Genomic DNA, 20,614 nt, shown 5'->3' on the forward strand with positions numbered 1-20,614 from the left:
GGGTGTAACAGAAAAGGAAGCAAGTTCTCTTTTGTAGGAGGCCTGGGGAGAAGACTGATGCTCTATTACAATGTAGAGATTGTTTCCAATGCAGAAAGAGCTATTTGCACTTACTGCAGATTCTAATCTGATCACGTTCTTGAAGGATTGCTTATGGTAGGTTTGTTTTTGTAAAGAGCTCATTTGAAACTAACTTTTGTGTTCTGCTCTGTACAACAAATTTTCCTTGATAAGTGAGCTCACTTGAATGGAACACAAAAAGTTTCAGATCAATGATCAAAAGAGGAGTTCCAGAGGCCATAATAAACTAGGGACCCCTGTACCTCCTACTTACATGAATGATTGGGCCTCAAAAAGTCTCCTTTACCAAGGGTCCTGACACAAATAAACATAGCCCTGACCCAAAATTATTATATCTCGTTATATTAAGTGGACTAATTAAAAATTCTAAAATGACTGTAAGTCCTTCAGGATGCCCATCTGAGAGTAGATTTCATTGAAAGAAATTATCCATCCCGGTTCTACATGGATTTTGAAAATTGGAATATTTTTTACCGGTGAATATGTTTTGATGCATTCCTTCACTATTTTGTATTTATTTTTTAATGCTGCTCCCAGTGTTCCACAATATTAATTTTACTGAAGAACAAGCAATTTGTCTTGGTCTCTGCATTAGGAACACATAAAATGAAATCTTCTAAATTACAATGGAAAGAACATAACAACAATTATTCAAACATTCATTAATGAAATTACAGCAATTAAATGCAAATGCATCCATTTATCTTAATTATTGTTGGAAAATGGCAGAGTCACTTTGTAGTGGCATCAAACACTGCCTTTACCAGTAATGTTCCTATAACCCTAAGGACTTGTAGATGAGCAGAATCACACTCCTTATTTATGTAGTGGCCAATAGTCACATTAAGCTCAGAAACTACTGGGTAAAAAACTGAATACTATATATCTCTTAAAAAAGAGGGGATGTAATTAAAATCACAAGTGTGCTTGCAATGTAAAATTATTTGCTGGTGAATATGACATCACTTGTTATTGTTAAGCAAAGGTTAGCATTAACAGCTGCTCTGGGGTTCCATTTTATATGTTGTCGCAAAAAAATGCTTTGCCTTTGCAAAATTTTATTAAATTCACTGCTCTCTAAAACTTAGAGAGGAAGTCACTGTGGTCTGAAATCGGTCAAAAAGGATGCAAACAATGAAAATATTGGTCCCTAGGACATTCATCCTAATGTTTTTAGCACTCAGTACATCCTAATAAAGAATTTCATCCTCCATCTTTATTGGCAATTGTTGAAGAAATGGAGTACTTGTGCAATAAACAGGATCGGACTGGGCTGGCAGGAAACCGGGAAAAGCCTGGTGGGCCCCCCGGTCTTGTGGCCCAGACCCGCTAATACCGCTGCTCACTGAACTTCCTTCCAGACCGTTTGCCACCAGGAGCAGGAAAAAAAGTAAGGTGCTGAGGGGCCGGAGAGGGGTTTCCGTGCACCTTAGGTGTCTTCTCTGCTAGGGCAGGGGGCCCCAAAGCAGCAGCCCTGGTGGGCCCTGGGACCCCCAGTCTGACCCTACCAATAAATAATGTATCTAAATATCCCTTGTATAAAAAAATGCAAGCTGTAGCAATAAAGACCTTAAAACAGTGACCCCAATTGAAAAGAGCTTTTCAATGATTAGGAACCATAAAATACCATAAATATACACACTGATGCCCCACAAAAAATGTAAGGCCCAGTGTTCATGAGATTTCATAAGATCAAACAGTCCATGCTTGTAATCAAGGAGCTCTATTACTACATCAATGGTAACCTGTTACTGGTTAAAGGAGAAGGAAAGCTATCAAAGCAGATTATTGCCAATAGATTACCATACCTGAGTAAACAGCTCTAGACACTGTCTGTGTTTGTTTATTATAACAGCTGCCATATTAGCTTGGTGTGACATCACTTCCTGCCTGAGTCTCTTCCTGCTCATTCATAGCTCTGGGCTCAGATTACAACAGGAAGTCTGATACAGAAGCCCATGTGTACACAATAAAAGGAAAGAAATGCTGTGTTTCTTTGACAGAGGAGAACAGCATTACTTTGAAGGTTTACTGGTGTATTTACTGTATGTAGACCTTTCTGATAAAACTTACTTAATTTTAGCCTTTCCTTCTCCTTTAAGGTTGTGCCTCCAAACATCAGTACACATGCATGTGGCCCTTCTATACTATTCAGGGCTCACAATGAGTCTCAAAATTGTAGAAACAACTTTTAAGTCTTCTATAGCATTCTAATTCAGTGTTATAAACATAATTTTCTAAATACCCAAGTTTGAAAACCTGCAAGTTTGGTTTATTGTGAGAACTGGATTTGAAACAACTTAGGGCAAATTTCAGAGATGTGATACTCATTGGGTATTTTATTAAAACAAAATGAAGGCTTTAAATATTGCAAAATATTGGTTATGGGCATTAACCAAATATACATTCATTCATTTTGGGAGAAAAATACTTTTGCAGCTCTTCTAATCTTTTTTTAAAGGAGAACTAAAAGTGAATGTGGCTATAAATTATATATTTCATATACTTTTATATTATATATTTTACATACTGAACTTTTTGCACCAGCTTGTCAATAGCAGCAATGATCCAAGACTTCAAACTTGTCACAGGGGGTCACCATTTTGGAAAGTGTCTGAGACACTCAGTGGGCACTGAGCAGCTGTTGAGAAGCTAAGTTTAGGGGTTCTTGCAAATTATCAAAATTGAAAATTAGGTTGGCCTGTAATATAAGCTGATACACTGGTTTCTGTGCTGCAGTAATTATCTGTATTAATTACTAGTCAGCCTTATATTGTGACATTTATATTCTATGTGTATTGGATATTTACAGTACAACACTTCCAGCCTACTTCTTTGGTTAAGCTTTAGTTCTCCTTTAAATGCACATGAATGCATATGGTGTAGGAACTGGTTGTGCCCTCTCATATGACAAACTCTGGATAACATACAGTAAATAAATAATTTTCACACATGCAAACTTGCTCTACATTATATTTGAATTCCTATTTGTCTGTAACAATTGTTCTTTCGTTTGAGCAGCTCTGTGTGCGCTTTGAAGGTGATCTGCAATGTTGAGGTGTTTTTCCAACTGTGCCACTGGAAATGCCCAGTCTGTAGGCATCACAAGACATAGCATGGCAGGGGGATGGCAACCTTTAACGAAGCAGAATAATGATAATAATCAATTATTTTACTTAACTACTAATAGTTCTACAATATGAAATGTGAGTAACAATTACATTTATCCAACATCTCCAAATTTCAGTGACAGTCCCCAAATTCGACTGTTTACCTGTTTTTATTGCCCTCCCCCACACACATACACTACAAGCATCAGAAAGAAAATGCTGGCAGTCTAGGGAAGAATGATTACAAATAGTTTAGAAAACCAATATAGGCATGCCCTTGTTAAAATATTAATATTTTACATCTGTGAATCTTAGTAGATGTTTGAGTTTTAGCTATAGCTGTTAAGGCATAGTCAATTATTCAACACTGAAGGTAATTTATGGATATAAAATGAAGCTTATATAGTTATAGATAATATTATGGGAACTACTCAAGAATAAATTTGCTCTCTGTAGTATCAATTTCCTTTCATTATTTCAAGTGAACCATCCTTCTAATGCATGGTGTGTGGCAGGAGTAGTCTGACTGCTGTGATACCTTGCATTTAAGTTAGCTTAATACAACAGAATGGCATGGAGTAGAGCATGCTGGGAGCTATAATCTAGCAACATTATGACTGGGCTTTTAAACAATAATGTTTGATAAGGCATTTCCTATGATCTTAGAGCTAATACTTTATGCAAAAAAAAGTCTCCATTTGAAATCCTGCCTGTATCTGGTCAGCTTCTGTGATCACAATTTCATTAAACACATATTTCTTATCACCACATTTCTAAACAGCCCTATCTCTATGCTTTTTGATTTTTGATTACAGAGTAATATTGGCAAACAAAAATCCCCTGTAGCCCTGGAAGGCAGGAGTCTTGATGGATAAACATTTTTCATTTGTAATTACATTTGAGTAATTTGAGCTGGTGAGTAAAATAGGAAAGATTTCTAGATGTTTTTATGTTACCTTTAAGCGCATCCTTGTGAAAATGGGGGCGTCATTTTCGAGGTGAAAAAATTTCACTTATCACTAGCTCCATTTCACTTTCTGTTGTTATAAACAATAGGCGGAACAAAAAAAAACCAGCAGGCCCTCTTGAATAAGCAAGAATTTATTGTCCAATAAATTATGTAATTTCAACAGATCCAAGTAATTGAGCTGAAGTCATGTTATGGATCTTTTTTCAGTCTAGGTAATACTCATCTCACTAGAAGGGCTTACAGTAAAACAAATCCACCAAAATGAATACTTACACAACAGATATAGTGGGGGTATAGTTTTCCTTTAAATAATTTAGCTCCCAAGTTGCCCTTATTGTTACCTTTTCAACTTTTTTTCTGGGCTTGTGTCATAGATTTTTCTTAAATTTGAATGTGTAGTTTAAAAATGATACTTCTTATTTCTAATAACATAGGCAAGAATGCAAATCTCATGTGATGTAGCCATTTTTCTTGTGGCGGGCCAGTTATGTTTACTTTATCTCATGATGTTAGTAAGTTCACATCTTGTATGACTTAAAATAAAAGCTACAGTATTTCGCAGATACTGAGGAGTTTAATATTTTAAAAAGAGTATCTGCCATTTAACTGGTACAGGTATAGGATCCCTTATCCGGAAACCCGATATCCAGAAAGCTCCGAATTACGGAATTGCTGTCTCCCATAGACTCCATTTTATCCAAATAATGCACATTTTTAAAAATGATTTCCTTTTTCTCTGTAATAATAAAACAGAAGTTTGTACTTGACCCTAACTAAGATATAATTAATTCTTATTGGAAGCAAAACTAGCCTATTGGGTTTATTTAATGTTTAAATGGATTTCTAGTAGATTTAAGGCATGAAGACCCAAATTACGCAAAGATCCAGGTCCTGAGCATTCTGGATAACAGGTCCCATACCTGTATATCTTTTTATGCATGATACAAAGCATAAAAAATTATTTTGTTACTACCATTTCAATACTGTGTTGGAGAAGATATCTTCATATTAGTAAAAAGTTATAATTCCAGAAGATCAAAATTAAAGGGAATTTTTATAAATACTATTTAATTATCTTATTTCCAGCATGATGTTGTAATCGATAGATGATTTTGAGATCTGGCAACCTTGAAGTGCCCTGCTAAAGCAGACTTTAATTTCTTACCTTCTCCTGGGAGATGACAACCTGCGAAACACATCAGCTGTATTTCTTTTCTTTGTGATACATTTAACAACTTCTGTCACATCTGAAAAGAAATAACAGGTTGATTTCATCAGTTGATTAGCCTGGGCTTGCAGTGTGGTGGGGCTGGGAACTCAAAAATATAAGACCAGACCATTCTTTGGCTGAGAAACACTGCATTTTGTCCTTTGTGAAAAAAAATGTCAGCAAAGAGCAAGGGCAACCATAAGAATACTTGCTCCTATGTCACATTTGTATGACAAATGTGGGCATTCTTAAGGCAATTGTTATACTTGCAGTTACTTTTTTTGTGGAAAACACAAAGCATATGACTGGTGTAGTCTAACTTAAGTCTGGCGTATACAACAATGTGTATAATTACTTGTAATATATGCAGTTAAAATGTGCTGATATATAAACTATTGATTCTTGCAGTTTTAATGATTATATACAGTTTATGCTAGTTGAACCTTGAGCTAAGATACTTTGGTGTGTTTGGGGCCAGAAATAACAATCTAATACTAGAAAAACATCTGATTTTTGTCTTACCTGGTACATGAACACTGCACTAACATCCTGTTACATTAACACTGTATAGCTACCAGACATGCTATATGACAAAAATTTATATGCAGACCCATTCACAGGGATGATAAAACACTCACTGCTCAGTTCCAAACTGTCTCTGTAAGCAAAGTCAGCACAAGAATTATTTCTCCAGATTCATGATATTTTTATGATAATTATGCTTAATTGCATATTACCTGAGCAAACCTGTTGTTAGGGCTCTTACTCACGCGCGTTTTTACCTGCGCTCCCCTGCGTTCCGTTTTTCGGCGTTCAGCCGCAGGGGAGTGCAGGAATAAACGCATTTCATTATTTCAAATGGGGCTGTACTCACACAGGCGCATGAAGGCGCGGAACGCAGGTTGAGACCCAACATGCTGCATTTTTCCTGTGTTCGGCGCCTACACGCGCCTGTGTGAGTACAGCCCCATTTGAAATAATGAAATGTGTCTATTCTTGCGCTCCCCTGCGACTGAACGCCGAAAAACGGAACGCAGGGGAGCGCAGGTAAAAACGCGCGTGAGTAAGAGCCCTTAGGGAGATTTGACTTCTTAGCAAACTCTTTGGTTTCACTAGCAAAAACAAAAAACTCTGACATTGTTCATAACAAGGAAACAATTTTCATACAGTTTCTTTTATCACAGTTTAAAATGCATCTTGTTGCAGAGTGAAACAAAATGAAATAAAATGAAATGAAAGGCTTTAAGTGAGACTGGGAAGGTCTTTTAGAAAACTGCAGTATGATGGGCATATAATATAAAAGCTCGACAAATGTTTGTAAACTCAGTAACTGGAATGGTTCTTTATGATATCCCACTGTTTACATACCAGATTTTTTTTTGGTGGAGACTGATTCTCTGTAGCCAGGCAGATAGTAATCCAGCTTCCAGTTAAATTCCCACCTGGATTTCTCATCCTGTGAATACAATTGAGATTTAGGATAATGATAATTATTGCTTGTTTAATTACAGGTTAAGAGTAAAGTAAAGCCAGTGTAAAGCTGTTTTAGTCCACTTCCACAAATGTTGCATAGCTACAGAACTATCTGCTCATCCCTTCCATTCTTATTCTGCAACACTGTGTGCTTCAACCGTCTTATAGAATCTTGGTTGGCTGCCTGGTAGCTTAGTAAATATCAAAACAATGACGTAGCATAGGAGAATTTCTAAATTTCTTACATCTTTTTCCACTCAGCCATATTAATAAAAGTTAAGTCCTTGGTAAGTAATCCCAAATATTTGCTCAGTGGAGTAGTCTAATACTCCTAGATATTTCTCCCTTTCTTTCTACCAGAACATGATTCAGATGGCAGAAGGAAAAAAAAGTCCAAGTTGTGTATAACAGTTACATACCAATAACAGTTTTGGACTTTCTTTGCCAAAAATCATGATCCAGAACTAGTGATGGGCGAATTTATTCGCCAGGCGCGAATTTGCGGCGAATTTGCGCGTTTCGCCACCAGCGAATAAATTCGCGAAACGCCCGCGAAAATTTGCGGCAAAAATTCGCCGGCGGCAAATTTTTTTTTGAAAAAATGGACGCCGGCGCCATTTCGCGAATTTTTCGCCGTTTCGCGAATTTTTCGCCATTTCGCGAATTTTGCGCGAAATTCGCTAATTTTTCGGCGAATCGAAACGGCGCAAATTCGCCCATCACTATCCAGAACAAGAAGGAGATCTATACCAGTAAAGTTCACAGAGAATAATATAATCCCGAGCAAAAGCTAGTATAATACTTGAATAACTCAGAATGTAGTAGGAAATATACTGAAGTTAATGAAGTTAATGAAGTTCTTTAGACTGAGTGTTCTAGCTAGACACACCATTGACAAATAATAATTAATGAGAAACACTGTTCACACAGGCAGGAAAGTTGCCATCAGACAGGCAGCAGTTCAGTAAGGATGAGACAAAGTCTGAGTTACAAACAGGAAGGATGAACAATTGGAGACCAAAAGTCTTTCATAAGATGTACACATTAACCAAGCAATTTCCAGAATGCTTTTAGCATAGAAATAGTCATCAGGAGGTAGTAAAAATTCGGAAAACTGTGATCAGATATTAACATTATCCCCTTTACCGAGAGTCCTCCTAATCTGCTATTTTAGCTTACGTTGATTCTTTAGATCAATTGGTCAGTCATGTGTTGGTTCCCACAATTTCTTTTCTGTACTAAAACTATATCTCTAATTTAGTATGTAAGCATTCCATGAATACAAGAGTCTAAAATGTAGCTCATTCTTGAATTTTTTTAGGAGGATGAATATATTACCCTAGGAGTTCTTCAAAAAAGTCTTTATTAGAGATATACAGTAACCACTTGATGTGCCCCAAGATTTATTGGAAGTTAAAGATGAATATCAATTATGTATATCAATAATTTAATTCTTTTAAATTTACTTTATTTTTTTTGGTGAAAACAAGCTGTCTAGATGTGTAATAAAAGAACTTACACAATGTTCATCAACAGTTTTGGATCAGATTTGGATTCAGTTTTGGGTACAAATGTAACCTAGATAGGAGACAACATTGTATTTTAAGGGGTTCAGTAAAATAATTGACAGAAGGTCATAGGGATCGATACTTTTTTCAAAGCTGGTTGTCTTATTGGGTGGGGATGGCTGAAGTTCTCATGCAGATATTCTTGCAAATATTGTAGTTTGGCTTCTAAAAAAAATCTCTGAATGGAAATCTGTTGGACAATTAAACTTCCTTTGTTGAGGCTAAAACATAAATTTAGCTTTTCACACAAATCAATTTTTTTATAAGGTTCTGCACAAAAGAACGATTCTTCTTGTTCTGTTTTCTTCAATTTTGGATGGGGAAGGCAATAGTACATGTAAGCCTATTAATAATCTGGTTTGATGAAGTTACCCAAAGTAGAGTCAGAATGACTAGCAATTAGTGATGGGTGAATCTGACTCATTTCACTTTACATAAAATTCACCGAAATGCTCCCATTACTGGGCCAGGTGGTGTCCAAATTTAAGCAATGGGCCTCACTTCCACTTACACTTCCACTTAAGGCAGAATAAGTTTGATAAAAATGACCATTCTCCCTAAGATCCTATATGTATTATCACACTCTCCTATAGCCATCCCTTCAAGTTATTTTCATGCTTTGGATAAGCTAATGGGACCTTTCATATGGGGAGCAGGACGACCCCGATTAAGACTTGGAATCCTAAAGAGATCAGCGTTGCATGGGGGTGCGGCTTTACCGGACTTTGAGCTTTACTTTTGAGCTACCCAACTTGCTCACATCAAACCTTGGATCACTGCGGACCCACGCTGCCTATCTGTAACTCTTTTGGAGTTGACCAGGAAACCAAGGATACCTACTATGCAAAGGTTGCTAAGGCACCAGACAGGCAGTGCTGCCTGCGAAGAACACCCCTTCATTCAACTAGGTCAGAAAATGTGGATATGCGCCCTATCTTTGTGCCTTACCCAAACGAAGCACCCTGACACCCCTATATGGAACAACCATCTACTCAAAGAGTTCCAAAACATAGAATCCGCAGGGCCATGGTCTAGCAAAGGAATAACAACCATTAAGCACATTATCTCTGATAATTCACTCAAGCCGTTTGTGGTACTTCAACAGGAGTTCGGAATTTCAGAATCTTCCTGGTTACTGTATGAGCAGGTCAAACATGCATTCCTTGCTGACCCCTTTAAGTTGGGTAAACCCCCCTTTTGTAGAATATTAGAGCTGCAAGATAACCAACACTTAATTTCCAATTTATATGATGTGCTGAGATTTTGTAAACATGATAGACTTAGTCCCAATCTACTTGCAATCTGGCAGAAAGATATTCCCACGTTAACAGCCGAGGAATGGCAGGATGCTCTAGAAGCCCCTAGATTTGTCTCGCCAAATGATGATCATAAAATGATTCAGAGATACATAATTCATAGAGCATACTTCACACCGGTGCGGCTGAACAGAATAAATCCACAACTTTCCCCAACTTGCACCCGCTGCAAGGTGAATACCAGCACTTTTATACACATGCTGTGGGAATGCCCCAACCTGAATCTTTATTGGCATGAGGTGTTCCGCACTATTTCAAATGCAGTTTCGGTGGAAATACGACCCACCCCAGAACTGGCTATACTTAACATAGGCGAAGGCTTCCAATTTAACAGGTATCAATTGACTACGATCAGGCAAAGTCTTTTCCAGGCCCGTAGACATATAACGATGAGATGGAAAAGTCCAGAGGCCCCGACTCACAAAAGTTGGTTGGAACAAATGAAGCTCTACATTGATAGGATGCAATATTTGTTCACTAGAAGAGCCTCCTCTGGAAAATTTGACTTAATATGGGGAAACTGGCCCTCTTCCTAGTAGTTTTGTAGACATATAATGGCTCTTTACCCTTTAAAGCCCCCCCTACAAGAGGTTACGTATCACAGACTCCCATTCTAGATGATTGATGATGGCCTATTTTGTTGTATCTGTTTCACAAGCTGTATGTATGATGATGTGAATATGACATGCGACGGATACCAGGCTAATTTGGTTTCGCAAACTGAATGTACTTTGCATAATGTTTAATACCACCATGAATACAATGCGGGTATGTTCAACTGTATGTCATGTTTTATCTTTACAATAAAGGTTATGATGTTAAAAAAAAAAAAATTCATCGAAATGCACTGGTCTATGGGCGACAACATTTTTTTGACATGTGACAAATTTCTTGACAAATTTCTGATGCGTGACAATTTTTTTTTTTACCCATTAGAGTCTATGGGCATCATTTTCACAGTAAACCTTGATGAAAAATTTTGCTCATCATTTCTGACAATTGATGGGATGCTGAGAACATTTCCATAGGCCTAAAATCTTTTCCTGAGGCAGGCAGTGAAGTTTATTCTAGAAAGTTCTCTACAATTAACCATGGCTTTGACTAGAAATATTCAACATTAACTTTTTATAATATTAACAAATTGTATATTAAGTAAAATATAATTAAGGCTGTGAGGCAAATTAAGAAGTTAGCAGAGAGACAACTTGATAAGTTTTTGAGCCTTTATAATTACCTCCTTTTATCTTCAAAGGGCAAAAAAATGATTAATGTCCTTTCTTGCCACAATAAGCCCTTACTAAGGGCCTTATAATAGCATCAGTCTGTGAGGTGTGAAGTTTTGGCCTGAACAGATGTTTTTAAAGGGGCTAGGCCTTAATTCTAACACACCACTTTTCATCATGAAATCAGTTTATAAAGACAAAAAGTAGCATCAGATATATGTAACCATGCAAAATCATCTCTAATCGGCTTCTGAGTCGATTGTTCTAGTTTGGGTGAGACATTGTGTACATTCAACTTTATATTTTTTTAAAGGCCTATCTTGTGTGCTTTAGCAGTCAGTTTTTGATTGGGGCCATCACATAATCACAAGCTATGCTGAGTGCTGGCACCCAGATAAAGGCTTTATCACTAAACAAGGAAATTATGAACCCCACTTGAACATTTCATCTGAAAATCATAGTGTATCATACACAGAGTATCTGGAAATGTAGACAACATTCTGCAGACAAAACTCCTCTCAGGCAATAGATAAGGGCAGCTGAAATATCTCCTAAAATACATGGCATTGGGCATTGAAGAGATCCTTGAAATGGTATAGACTTGTTCTTATATATGTTATACCAGGCCTTGTATCCATTTTTAAATTTGATTATTCTTTACAGTCCTGTAGTGTAGAACTCTTGGCAGAAAGCTTAGTCTAAGACATTGGTAATTAGGCAGAAACATGAAGAGCAATAGCAGTTCAGGACATAGTAGTCGCACAGTCCCTTTTCTTTTTCTCAGGCAGATATTAGAAAACCGATTATCAAACTGAGACCATAGTAAAATCCATTGTAAGTGTTTCCAAGAAAATTAACCAGTTAAGAGGATTTGTTTCATCTCCTAAATATATCACTCTCTCAAGATACCAGAGTGTGATTCACTTGGTGGCAATATGTGTATTACAGTAAAAGACTGTGCACAAATAACAGATCTAGCAGTTAACTTAGTTTTTCTGTTCCGTGAATACAGGTCCAGAAGGAAACAGTTATCATCATCATCCACGGAGATTAACAGTGGCCTGATTCCAGGAGAGTTCTTTTAACTGAGCACTGCAGATGCAGGAGAATTTAAATATGGAGTAGTTGAAACTGGAGCCTGGTTGTGCTATGAATTCTACTGAGTAAGTGGAGCCACACACACACTAGTGCAAAACATAAGAAGAGAAATGTGGTTGTTCAAGTGTATTAATGCATAGGAACCAGTCAGCAAACTACTACTGCGTGTAGTAGAAGGAGATTCCATCAAACATGCAGCAGCTCAGAAATGATGAGACAAAAGAGCTGATTTACTAAACAAAAGCAAACAGCAAAAAAGAAAGGAATTGGCCCAGTTTCTCATGTTTTTAGCCACACTGGAACTTCAAGAATCCAAAGGTAATTGCATCTCATGCACCAAAGTAGGAGCAACTGATGTAAAAGTTAGTCTCTTAAAGATCAGAGAAGATTTATTACACATATGGACACAATGGACACAATATTGTAAAATATATGGGCAAACCAATTTTTAGATATATTAATTACATTATAAACCATTTTCTTTAAATAACCAATCTAAAATATGTTTAAACAATCAGTGAATAAATACCAAAGTCTCCATGTGGTATAAAAGATCTTCTATGTCATTTTGTGTTTCTTGTTTGTTAGTTTCATCCAGTATAGGCTCTACTTTCTTGGGTGTATAACAGTGACATTTTACCTAAAATTAAAAAAAGATCACATTTAGCTAAAACAAAAAAATATGGCACCTTTATTCAGACAAAAAAAAAATGGGGTAAGGCATATGGGTGGGGGTTTAATTCAAAGCCAACTGTTCTCTTTTATTTAAAATGATGTTTCACTAATGCATTTTCAAAGGAAATGTATGGAACAATCTAAAAACTTTATAAATGACTTTTACATTTTATGTTCATACAATGACAAGCCCCCGCCCATTCACACACACAAACCACAGCAACAAAGAAACACTTTTCCATATCCACTTTAATTTAGAATTCAGCATAAAAATCATACATGATGAAACCATTTTTAACAGTAAACCAGACAGACATGTGCTATACAGTATAAGCCATAAACTATTTATACATAGAAAAATATTGTGCTCTTTTAGAATTAAAAGCAAAATAATATTGGAGATCTAATTTTCTAACAGTCTATTAGAGGGAATAGGTTGTTTCCAAGGTCACAAGAAGCTGGCACTACGATCTTAAATATGTTATTTTGCCACAAATCATGTTTTTAATACTTGTCCATGGAACAATCCCATTTGGCTTTTTTAAGTAGAAGAAAAAGATTTGCTCCAGGGCAAAGTCCTATTTAATATTGCATCAAGCATACAGTATCTGTTCATTTCAACATGATTAGGATGAATCATTAACAAATGCTAACACAAGAGCTGGTAAATTAAAATAAAATACGAGGTTACTGTTTTACATGGATACCCATTATATAAAGTGTTTGATTAAGGTGCACCAGTCAGCAAACGTTCATGTGCGGAGGGCATTTTGCTGGGGAAACCTCCTGAGCATAGAAATATATAGGAATACAGCTTGGTGTATTTTTTATAGAAATGCTTATTATGGGGTGTAAATAAACATATTTAAATATTTTTTTACTTTATCGTTCCACATGCTTTTCAATTGAAAGTAAATTTTATGTGGTGCACTTCTCTGATCTTATATTGGGTGTATAAGTCTGTAAAAAATTTAACAGTGTAACATTTTGTGGCACAAAACAGATACACTTTTAAAAATATTTTAATACTATTTGTATAGCAAAAAATATAAAAAGAGCTGGATTTTGCATTAGGCTGCATTCAGCGCCGGATTTAATTTCCGGCCACCCCTAGGCCGCGCAGTCCGACCAGGCGGCCGCGCGGTCCTAGCGCCCGCCTTCCCAGCGCGCCGGCGAAAAAACACCAGCGCAGCTGGTGTAGTTGAACGGGGACGCAAACGTCCCCATAATGCATCTGGGCGGCATGCGGCCCCTATTTTTTGCCGCCCTAGGCCCGGCCTATGCGGCCTTGCCGCAAATCCGGGCCTGAACATAATTTTAGCCATTTTTAACCTATTGCTTTATAACAGTTTATAATAAACAGGAGTTTACAATACTTTAACAAACATGGGTTACAAATGAAAAAAAAAAAAGATCGGAAGGCCTTACAATCATACCACAATAACCACAATTAGCCCAATGCAGCCAGCCCCGGATTTGCGGCAAGGCTGTACCGGCCTAGGCCAAGGGCGGCAAAAAATAGGGGCGCATTATGGGGACGTTCGCGTCCCCGTTCAACTACACCAGCTGCCTCTGCGTTTTTTCGCCGGCGCGCTGGGAAGGCGGGCGCTAGGACCGCGGGGCCGCCTGGTCGGACCATGCGGCCGCCTGGTTGGACCGTGCGGATTAGGGGTGGCCAGAAATGAAATCCGGCGCTGATTATGTTATAAAACAAAAAGAAGCTACAGTTTATATTTTCTTTGTTATTTCTTTACAATGTTAAAAAAAGTATTCATAATCCTATTTTATCACATCAGTCAAACAAAATGAACTTTAATTAGACTATATAAATTATTTTAATCTTGTTTCCTCCAGTCTGGGAATTCATAATTTTAGCAAGTAGGCAGGAGCCATTTTGTGGACAGTGTTATTAAGGCAAGTCTTGTATCATCTCAGAATCTTGTTTGTGCACCAGAATAGGGGACCCGATGTCCATCCCGATGCCCTGGCTACACAATTAAATGGTGAAGAGAACGGGGAATGTGGGGAGAGCAGCAATTTCTAGGAACTGCTGAATGTAAAGTGAAAGTAATTGTCTGCCCCGCCTCTATGCCCATGGCATAGAGGAGGGGCAGTCAATATTTGATTGACAGCTGAGATGTTTAAATGAGCTTACAACAGCTATGAATGCTTTAATAAAAAACAGAAATTGGATTTCATGTTTAATTTGGAAAGGACTTTTATTATACAGCTTTTTGTGTCTGGGTGACAGGTCCACTTTAAGATAGGAAGAACTGATTGTGTAAAATATACACTTTTTTTTTTTTTTTTTGCCGCAGTGAGCTTTATGACATTTACTTCATCTAAGGTTCAGCCCTTTGGCTCCACGAAATATTTTTAGTATTTTTTTGGTAAAGCAATGCAGTCATTCCACTTCCTATACCAACTGTATAACAAGTACTAAGAAGCACACACAAGCAACACGAAAGAAGCATTTGCATTCACCTTTTCAGCATTGTTTCCACTTACTTTTCATGCAAATAAAGCCCCCACCACTTTATTTCATCATTGACTTCAGCCTCTTCCTGTTCTCACTACTGTTTTAACATGTCTCCAATTCACTTACTAGTCACTGTACTATTATATTTAATTCTTATTACTGTATAATATCTCCGTAAGGCATTACATAATAACTGCACATGAGCCAAAACAGCTCATAATACGCAGTAATGTCCTTTGTAAAGATAATTGTAGAAGATTTCTTGCCTATTGCTTAATGTGTTATCTTGGGTTAGTTTGGCATTAGTATCCCTAATCGATCTGTTTCCTATTCTTGGTGCTTATAAAACTCAAGACAGCATTGTGACAGTGGTATGTCTCTGGTTCCACAATCCCTCAGTGGAATTAAGAGATATACTTTATTAACATCAGGCACTAAAAAGGAAAATTAATAACCTACATGGATACACAGTGGTTCAACCAGAAATGTGGCTGCATTAAGACGACGGCGGTAAAATGAAAACAAATAGCTGGTGTCACAGTCTGATTACTTGGCAGCCACTGTGGAAGCTCCAATTTGTCAAGCTACATTAGGAGCACAGTAGACTGGTGCAGCCAGACAATGCTATTTGCTTGCCCATTTCCAAAGCTTGATGAACAATTTAGGTGCTTTTAAAGCGTGCCCTCATTTCAGCTATACCAGAAGCATACTCATGTGGATTAAAGTTAGTGTCGCTTTGTAATGTATGTCCTGATATTTAATGTGTTTTTGGGTCATGTTGCCCTTTTTGGTAAATACAGATAAGTAGGCCTGTTATTCAGAATGTTCAGGACCTGGGGTTACCATAATTTGTATGTGTTAGGCTCTGCTGGGATTCGAGCCAGGGACCTTTGGGTTTCTGGCTCTGTGCCTTAACCTTTGGGCCAGGAGAGCAGGCGACAGAGTGGCTCACTATCTATTACCTGGCCTTTGCAGCCCTAGGTAAGCAGCAGCCTGATTGGTGGGTTGGGGTCAGCCCTGATTGGCTGCTGTCCTACATAAGGCCAGCCATCCTCACCTTCCTTGCCTGAGCATTGGCCTTCCTAAGCACTGTGGCATCCCCCTAGCTTTGTTCCTTGCCTTGTCCTGCCTTGACTTCCTTGCCTTGTCCTGCCTTGACCTTGCCTTGTCTGACATTGTTCCTGCTTCCAGTTCTATTCTGCCATATATCTTGTACCTTGCCTTGTATCTGTCCTTGTTCTGTCTGTCTGTTCTGTCTGAATTTTATCTGCCTTGTCCTCCTTCTCCAGTCTTCATGCTCTAGTCCTTGTTCCTGCTCCAGTCCTTGTTCCTACCCAATCTGCTCTGCAGAAACGTAAAATGTAAACGCAAAGCGGCGCGCGGACTGCCGGGGGGCCCTGAGGGAGTGCGGGCCCTGGCCCGCTTGCACCCCCTGCACCCCCGGTAGTTCCACCACTGCTGCTCTGGATCCTGGTCTACGTCCACTCCAACCTGTCCTATCCAGTCTTCTTCTGTTCCTGCTATGCCTGCTCTGTCCTGCTCCTGTTCCTACTATGCCTTCTTTGAAAATTGAGCACATTCAACAACGTATTTAGATATTAAACTGAGTTACATTTAGCACCCAAGACAAGGTTGGCAAGTTGATAAATGTTGTGTGTAATTTAACAATGTGGTTCTGGGAAAAGTTTTGTAAATCTTGGTGAAAGGATAAAAATGCTACCTTGTGATAACCATTCACAAGCAGGTTTTGCCAAGTATCATAAATATACTAAAATATATAAAATACAGGACTTGAATAGAAGAGTATGGTCAGATATCTTTGATTTATTCTGACAATCTGTGTAACACAGAAAGTTAGAAGTCAGGCAATAAAAATGGACATCATGCGCTCATATATCAACAATACTAGAAAAGACAAGGTTTAGGGGTTATTACTCACATGAGGCACAGGAGTTAGAAGTGTCCAGCTTTCCTCAGTTAAATTCGTCAGTGAAGCTTTGCTCTCTAACAGAGATAAACAGACCATATTACTATCCTAACATGGGATCAATTTTTTTTTATTCTAATTCTAGGATTAGAAAGATATCAAAAGCCTCAAATACCCTTTCCCATCTCCATCCTGAGCAGAGCAATATCAGAACACTTCTCTGTTTTCCTTCTGAAGGTATATCTCTTTGACTATCTTTTACTGTACAGTTACATGAACTGACCAATAGGCCATGCAGTGGTTATATAATACAGTACATTATATTGGCAGTTAATAAAAATGTAAATAGCTCTGAAACTGAAAAGTAAATAATTAATATAAACTGCAATAGTGCTTGTAAATGCAAAATGATCAATTTTCATATTTTTTACTTATCGATAAAGCAACTATTCTGATGGCCTTTATTATTTTTTATGAACTCATTTTAAGTTAAAGGAACAGTAACACCAAAAAAATGTTTTAAAGTAATAAAAATATCATGTAGTGTTGCCCTGCACCGGTAAAACTGGTCTGTTTGCTTCAGAAACACTACTATAGTTCATATAAACAAGCTGCTTGTGTAGCAATTAGTGATGGGTGAATTTATTTGCCAGGCGTGAATTTGCAGAGAATTCCCGCGATTCACCGCCAGTGAATAAATTTGCGAAACCGCTGCGAAAATTCGCCAGCGAAAAATTTTTGCCGTTTCGCGAAATTTGCGGATATTTCAGCGAAATGCCCCAAATTAGCCCATCACTAGTAGCAATGGCAGAAATTGAAAAAAGGCTATATGATACAGGTTAAATAGCGGATAACAGATAACACCATTATGTTCTACAGAGCTTATCTGCTATTAGATGTGTAACTTGAGCCTTATTAACCTTTAAATGGCTGCCCCCATTGTTACACAGCAGCTTATTTATATAAACAATAGTAGTGTTTCTGAAGCAAACACAGCAGTTTTACTAGTGCAGGGCAGCATTGCATTATGTTTTTATTACTTTCATTTTTTGATTTTACTGTTCCTTTAAACAACTCCTTTAGGCACAACCTAAGTTCATTGACTTTAAGTAGCATGGCAAGCATCCAAGCAGCAGTCAATAGTTCATAACTATCATTATTACTTTGCTTTGTCATCAATATAATAGGGATCTTCATGTTGTTTGTGTGGTGAGAAAGTATGAGAAAATATGGTGAGAAACAATTCAAAGAAACTTTCCAATAAACATTTGGATGCAGACTGTAATAAGTAACTCACTGTTGAGAAAAAAATAAGAACATTTGACATCTGCCTATTAAATAAATATTGAATAAACACTTCATAACCGATAATAGAATTCCAAACGTTCATGAAGAGAGAAATGCTTCAAATTATAATTCATGAGCAGGGTTGGCCCACGTGCCACTTATCTCATGACCCCTTTGAATACAGTTCCCAAATAAGTAATAGGTACTGCTAAACATTTTTTTAATGCATTCATAGTGCAGGCAAAGAAATACTACCAGTGACAAGTACAGATTGATTGAGTAATTAAATTGTAAATTAGCCAAATAGTTTGAGTTTCACAATCTGCAGTGTTTTCAGTGTCCATTGGGTTCCAATTATTTAAAGAAAATGATTGTTTAAACACTGGTTTCATTCTGCACTATTCCATCTTTCTTTTTGAAGAGAATGTCTTTAAGGAATGGTTCAACAAACAGTCAGTATTTTGTGCATTTTGATAAATGATCTCTATAGAATGACATGCTGACTTTTTGTTGATGAAATCCTAAGAGCAACACAAAATGGAGATATATCATCAGTGGCCCATTTCCAGAGTGAAAATCATGAGCTGCACCCAAGTGTGAGGAAATATTACTTCACAGAAAAGTACAAGATTCATTGAAGTATCACTAAGAGGAGGTGGTACAGGGAAAATAGTCATGAAAGGATAATGAATACAGAAGGCAGGCTAATAAAATCATTTAAAGAAGGATAAATGGCTTTCAAAATTGTCAGACACATAATCCCACTGGAAGGCGACATTATCATGTAGTCTTAAACACAGTCAGAGTACTTCACAAAATTGGATAATTATTCACATAAATCAGAGTAGATTTGTGATTTACTTAATCTTTCTGCCATGTGCTGATCAAAACTAATTTCTGAAAATGGGTCTTTTTTCACTAGGGATCTACAGTATATGTAACTATACTTCTTACAATCAGTATTGCTACTTATATTCTATTGTATAGTGTCTTTTCCTTTTCTGATAGTAATTGTTTCTATGTTGGTGACTTGTAGCACTAGTAAAACATTTGCAGTTCATCTGAATACATTTTTTTTGGTGATAAGAATAGGAAAATACCTGCTGCCATTTACAACCTTGGCTATACTGTGGACAACTATAGCTTCAACTATAGGTCATTTTGCAACTGAATTTTCTGAAATGCATGTTTTATCAGAACAAGGAAAGCCCAATTCACTTGGGGTACCAAGGTGTTGGACAGCCAAGAGTAAATAATGCTCAGTTTTTATGCCTGGGCCTTTTAGGACCAGTCCAGGGGAAAATACAGCACAGCATCGCCATTTTAATAGTCTGCCCAGGACAGACTTATACTTGCATATGCTTGGTAGATTAAAATGTAAAATAAATATACTCTACTGCATGTCATCTGAACAGAGAAAGATAAATTAGATGGCTACACTATGTTAGTTGTTTTTTTTCCCAGGCCAGAGCCCCAAGGAGAAAAGTTTGGGACCATAAATATTGTCTTTTAAGTAATATCTGTTTAACACTGCATTGTGATGTCTGATCTTTTTGGAAGCAGATTCCTTTGTTGTAATACAATTCATTATTATCTAGGGATTACATGTGAGAACCTTGCCTTATGCCCACAACCTCCCTGAGGGTCTCACTCTAAATAAGCCTTTTATGCTAGTGCTAATATCCCGTGGCATCATTTGGATCCTATAAACTCCACTTGGCACTTGGCTTTTAGAAAAGGTAATTTAAATGCATTTGCATAGTTTTATGGGGAATGAGCCAATTATGATCTTTTTGATCCATGATGGGCTCCCTATACCGCTTGCTTGCAACACTAGATTAGTGACATACTCTCTGCAGTAGACGTGGATGTCTACAAACAAGTTGCTTTTTGTAAAAATGTCCCAGTTGGAAAGTAATCTGAAGCATCTCTTGAACGTCTATTATAAATTTCAAGGTTTTATGAGCAACCAAAGCCAACTAACATTTAAGTACATTTGTTTATTTCCCCATCACTGAACGGAACAGAAAATAACACTCCTGGGGTATCAAATAAATTTTAATAATGTACAAAAAATTCTTGAAGTCTCCTCTCTTCGGCGTCGCTCCGAAGATGGCGGCTCCTATGGCCGCCATGTGGGTATCGGTGCCGGCACAATGACGACAGGGTGCCACGTCAGATGCTGCGCGCCGTGTCA

At 37.5% G+C, this 20,614-nt stretch overlaps 1 protein-coding gene across 1 annotated transcript in view; it reads right to left on the reverse strand.

Annotated features, from left to right (window-relative positions):
* Positions 1-2,926: 2,926 nt before the first annotated feature.
* LOC108703040 overlaps positions 2,927-20,614 on the reverse strand; it is a 93,392-nt gene continuing 75,704 nt past the window's right edge. The window contains exons 10-14 of the mRNA XM_018238957.2: positions 17,143-17,207; positions 12,579-12,689; positions 6,740-6,827; positions 5,327-5,408; positions 2,927-3,216 (exon numbers count right to left, since the gene is read on the reverse strand). Of these exons, the coding sequence (XP_018094446.1) occupies positions 3,066-3,216; positions 5,327-5,408; positions 6,740-6,827; positions 12,579-12,689; positions 17,143-17,207 (497 nt within the window). The 3' untranslated portion in view covers positions 2,927-3,065. The remainder of the gene's footprint in view (positions 3,217-5,326; positions 5,409-6,739; positions 6,828-12,578; positions 12,690-17,142; positions 17,208-20,614) is intronic.

Source organism: Xenopus laevis, chromosome 9_10S (assembly GCF_017654675.1).
Source record: "Xenopus laevis strain J_2021 chromosome 9_10S, Xenopus_laevis_v10.1, whole genome shotgun sequence".
Taxonomy (NCBI): Eukaryota; Metazoa; Chordata; class Amphibia; order Anura; family Pipidae; genus Xenopus; species Xenopus laevis.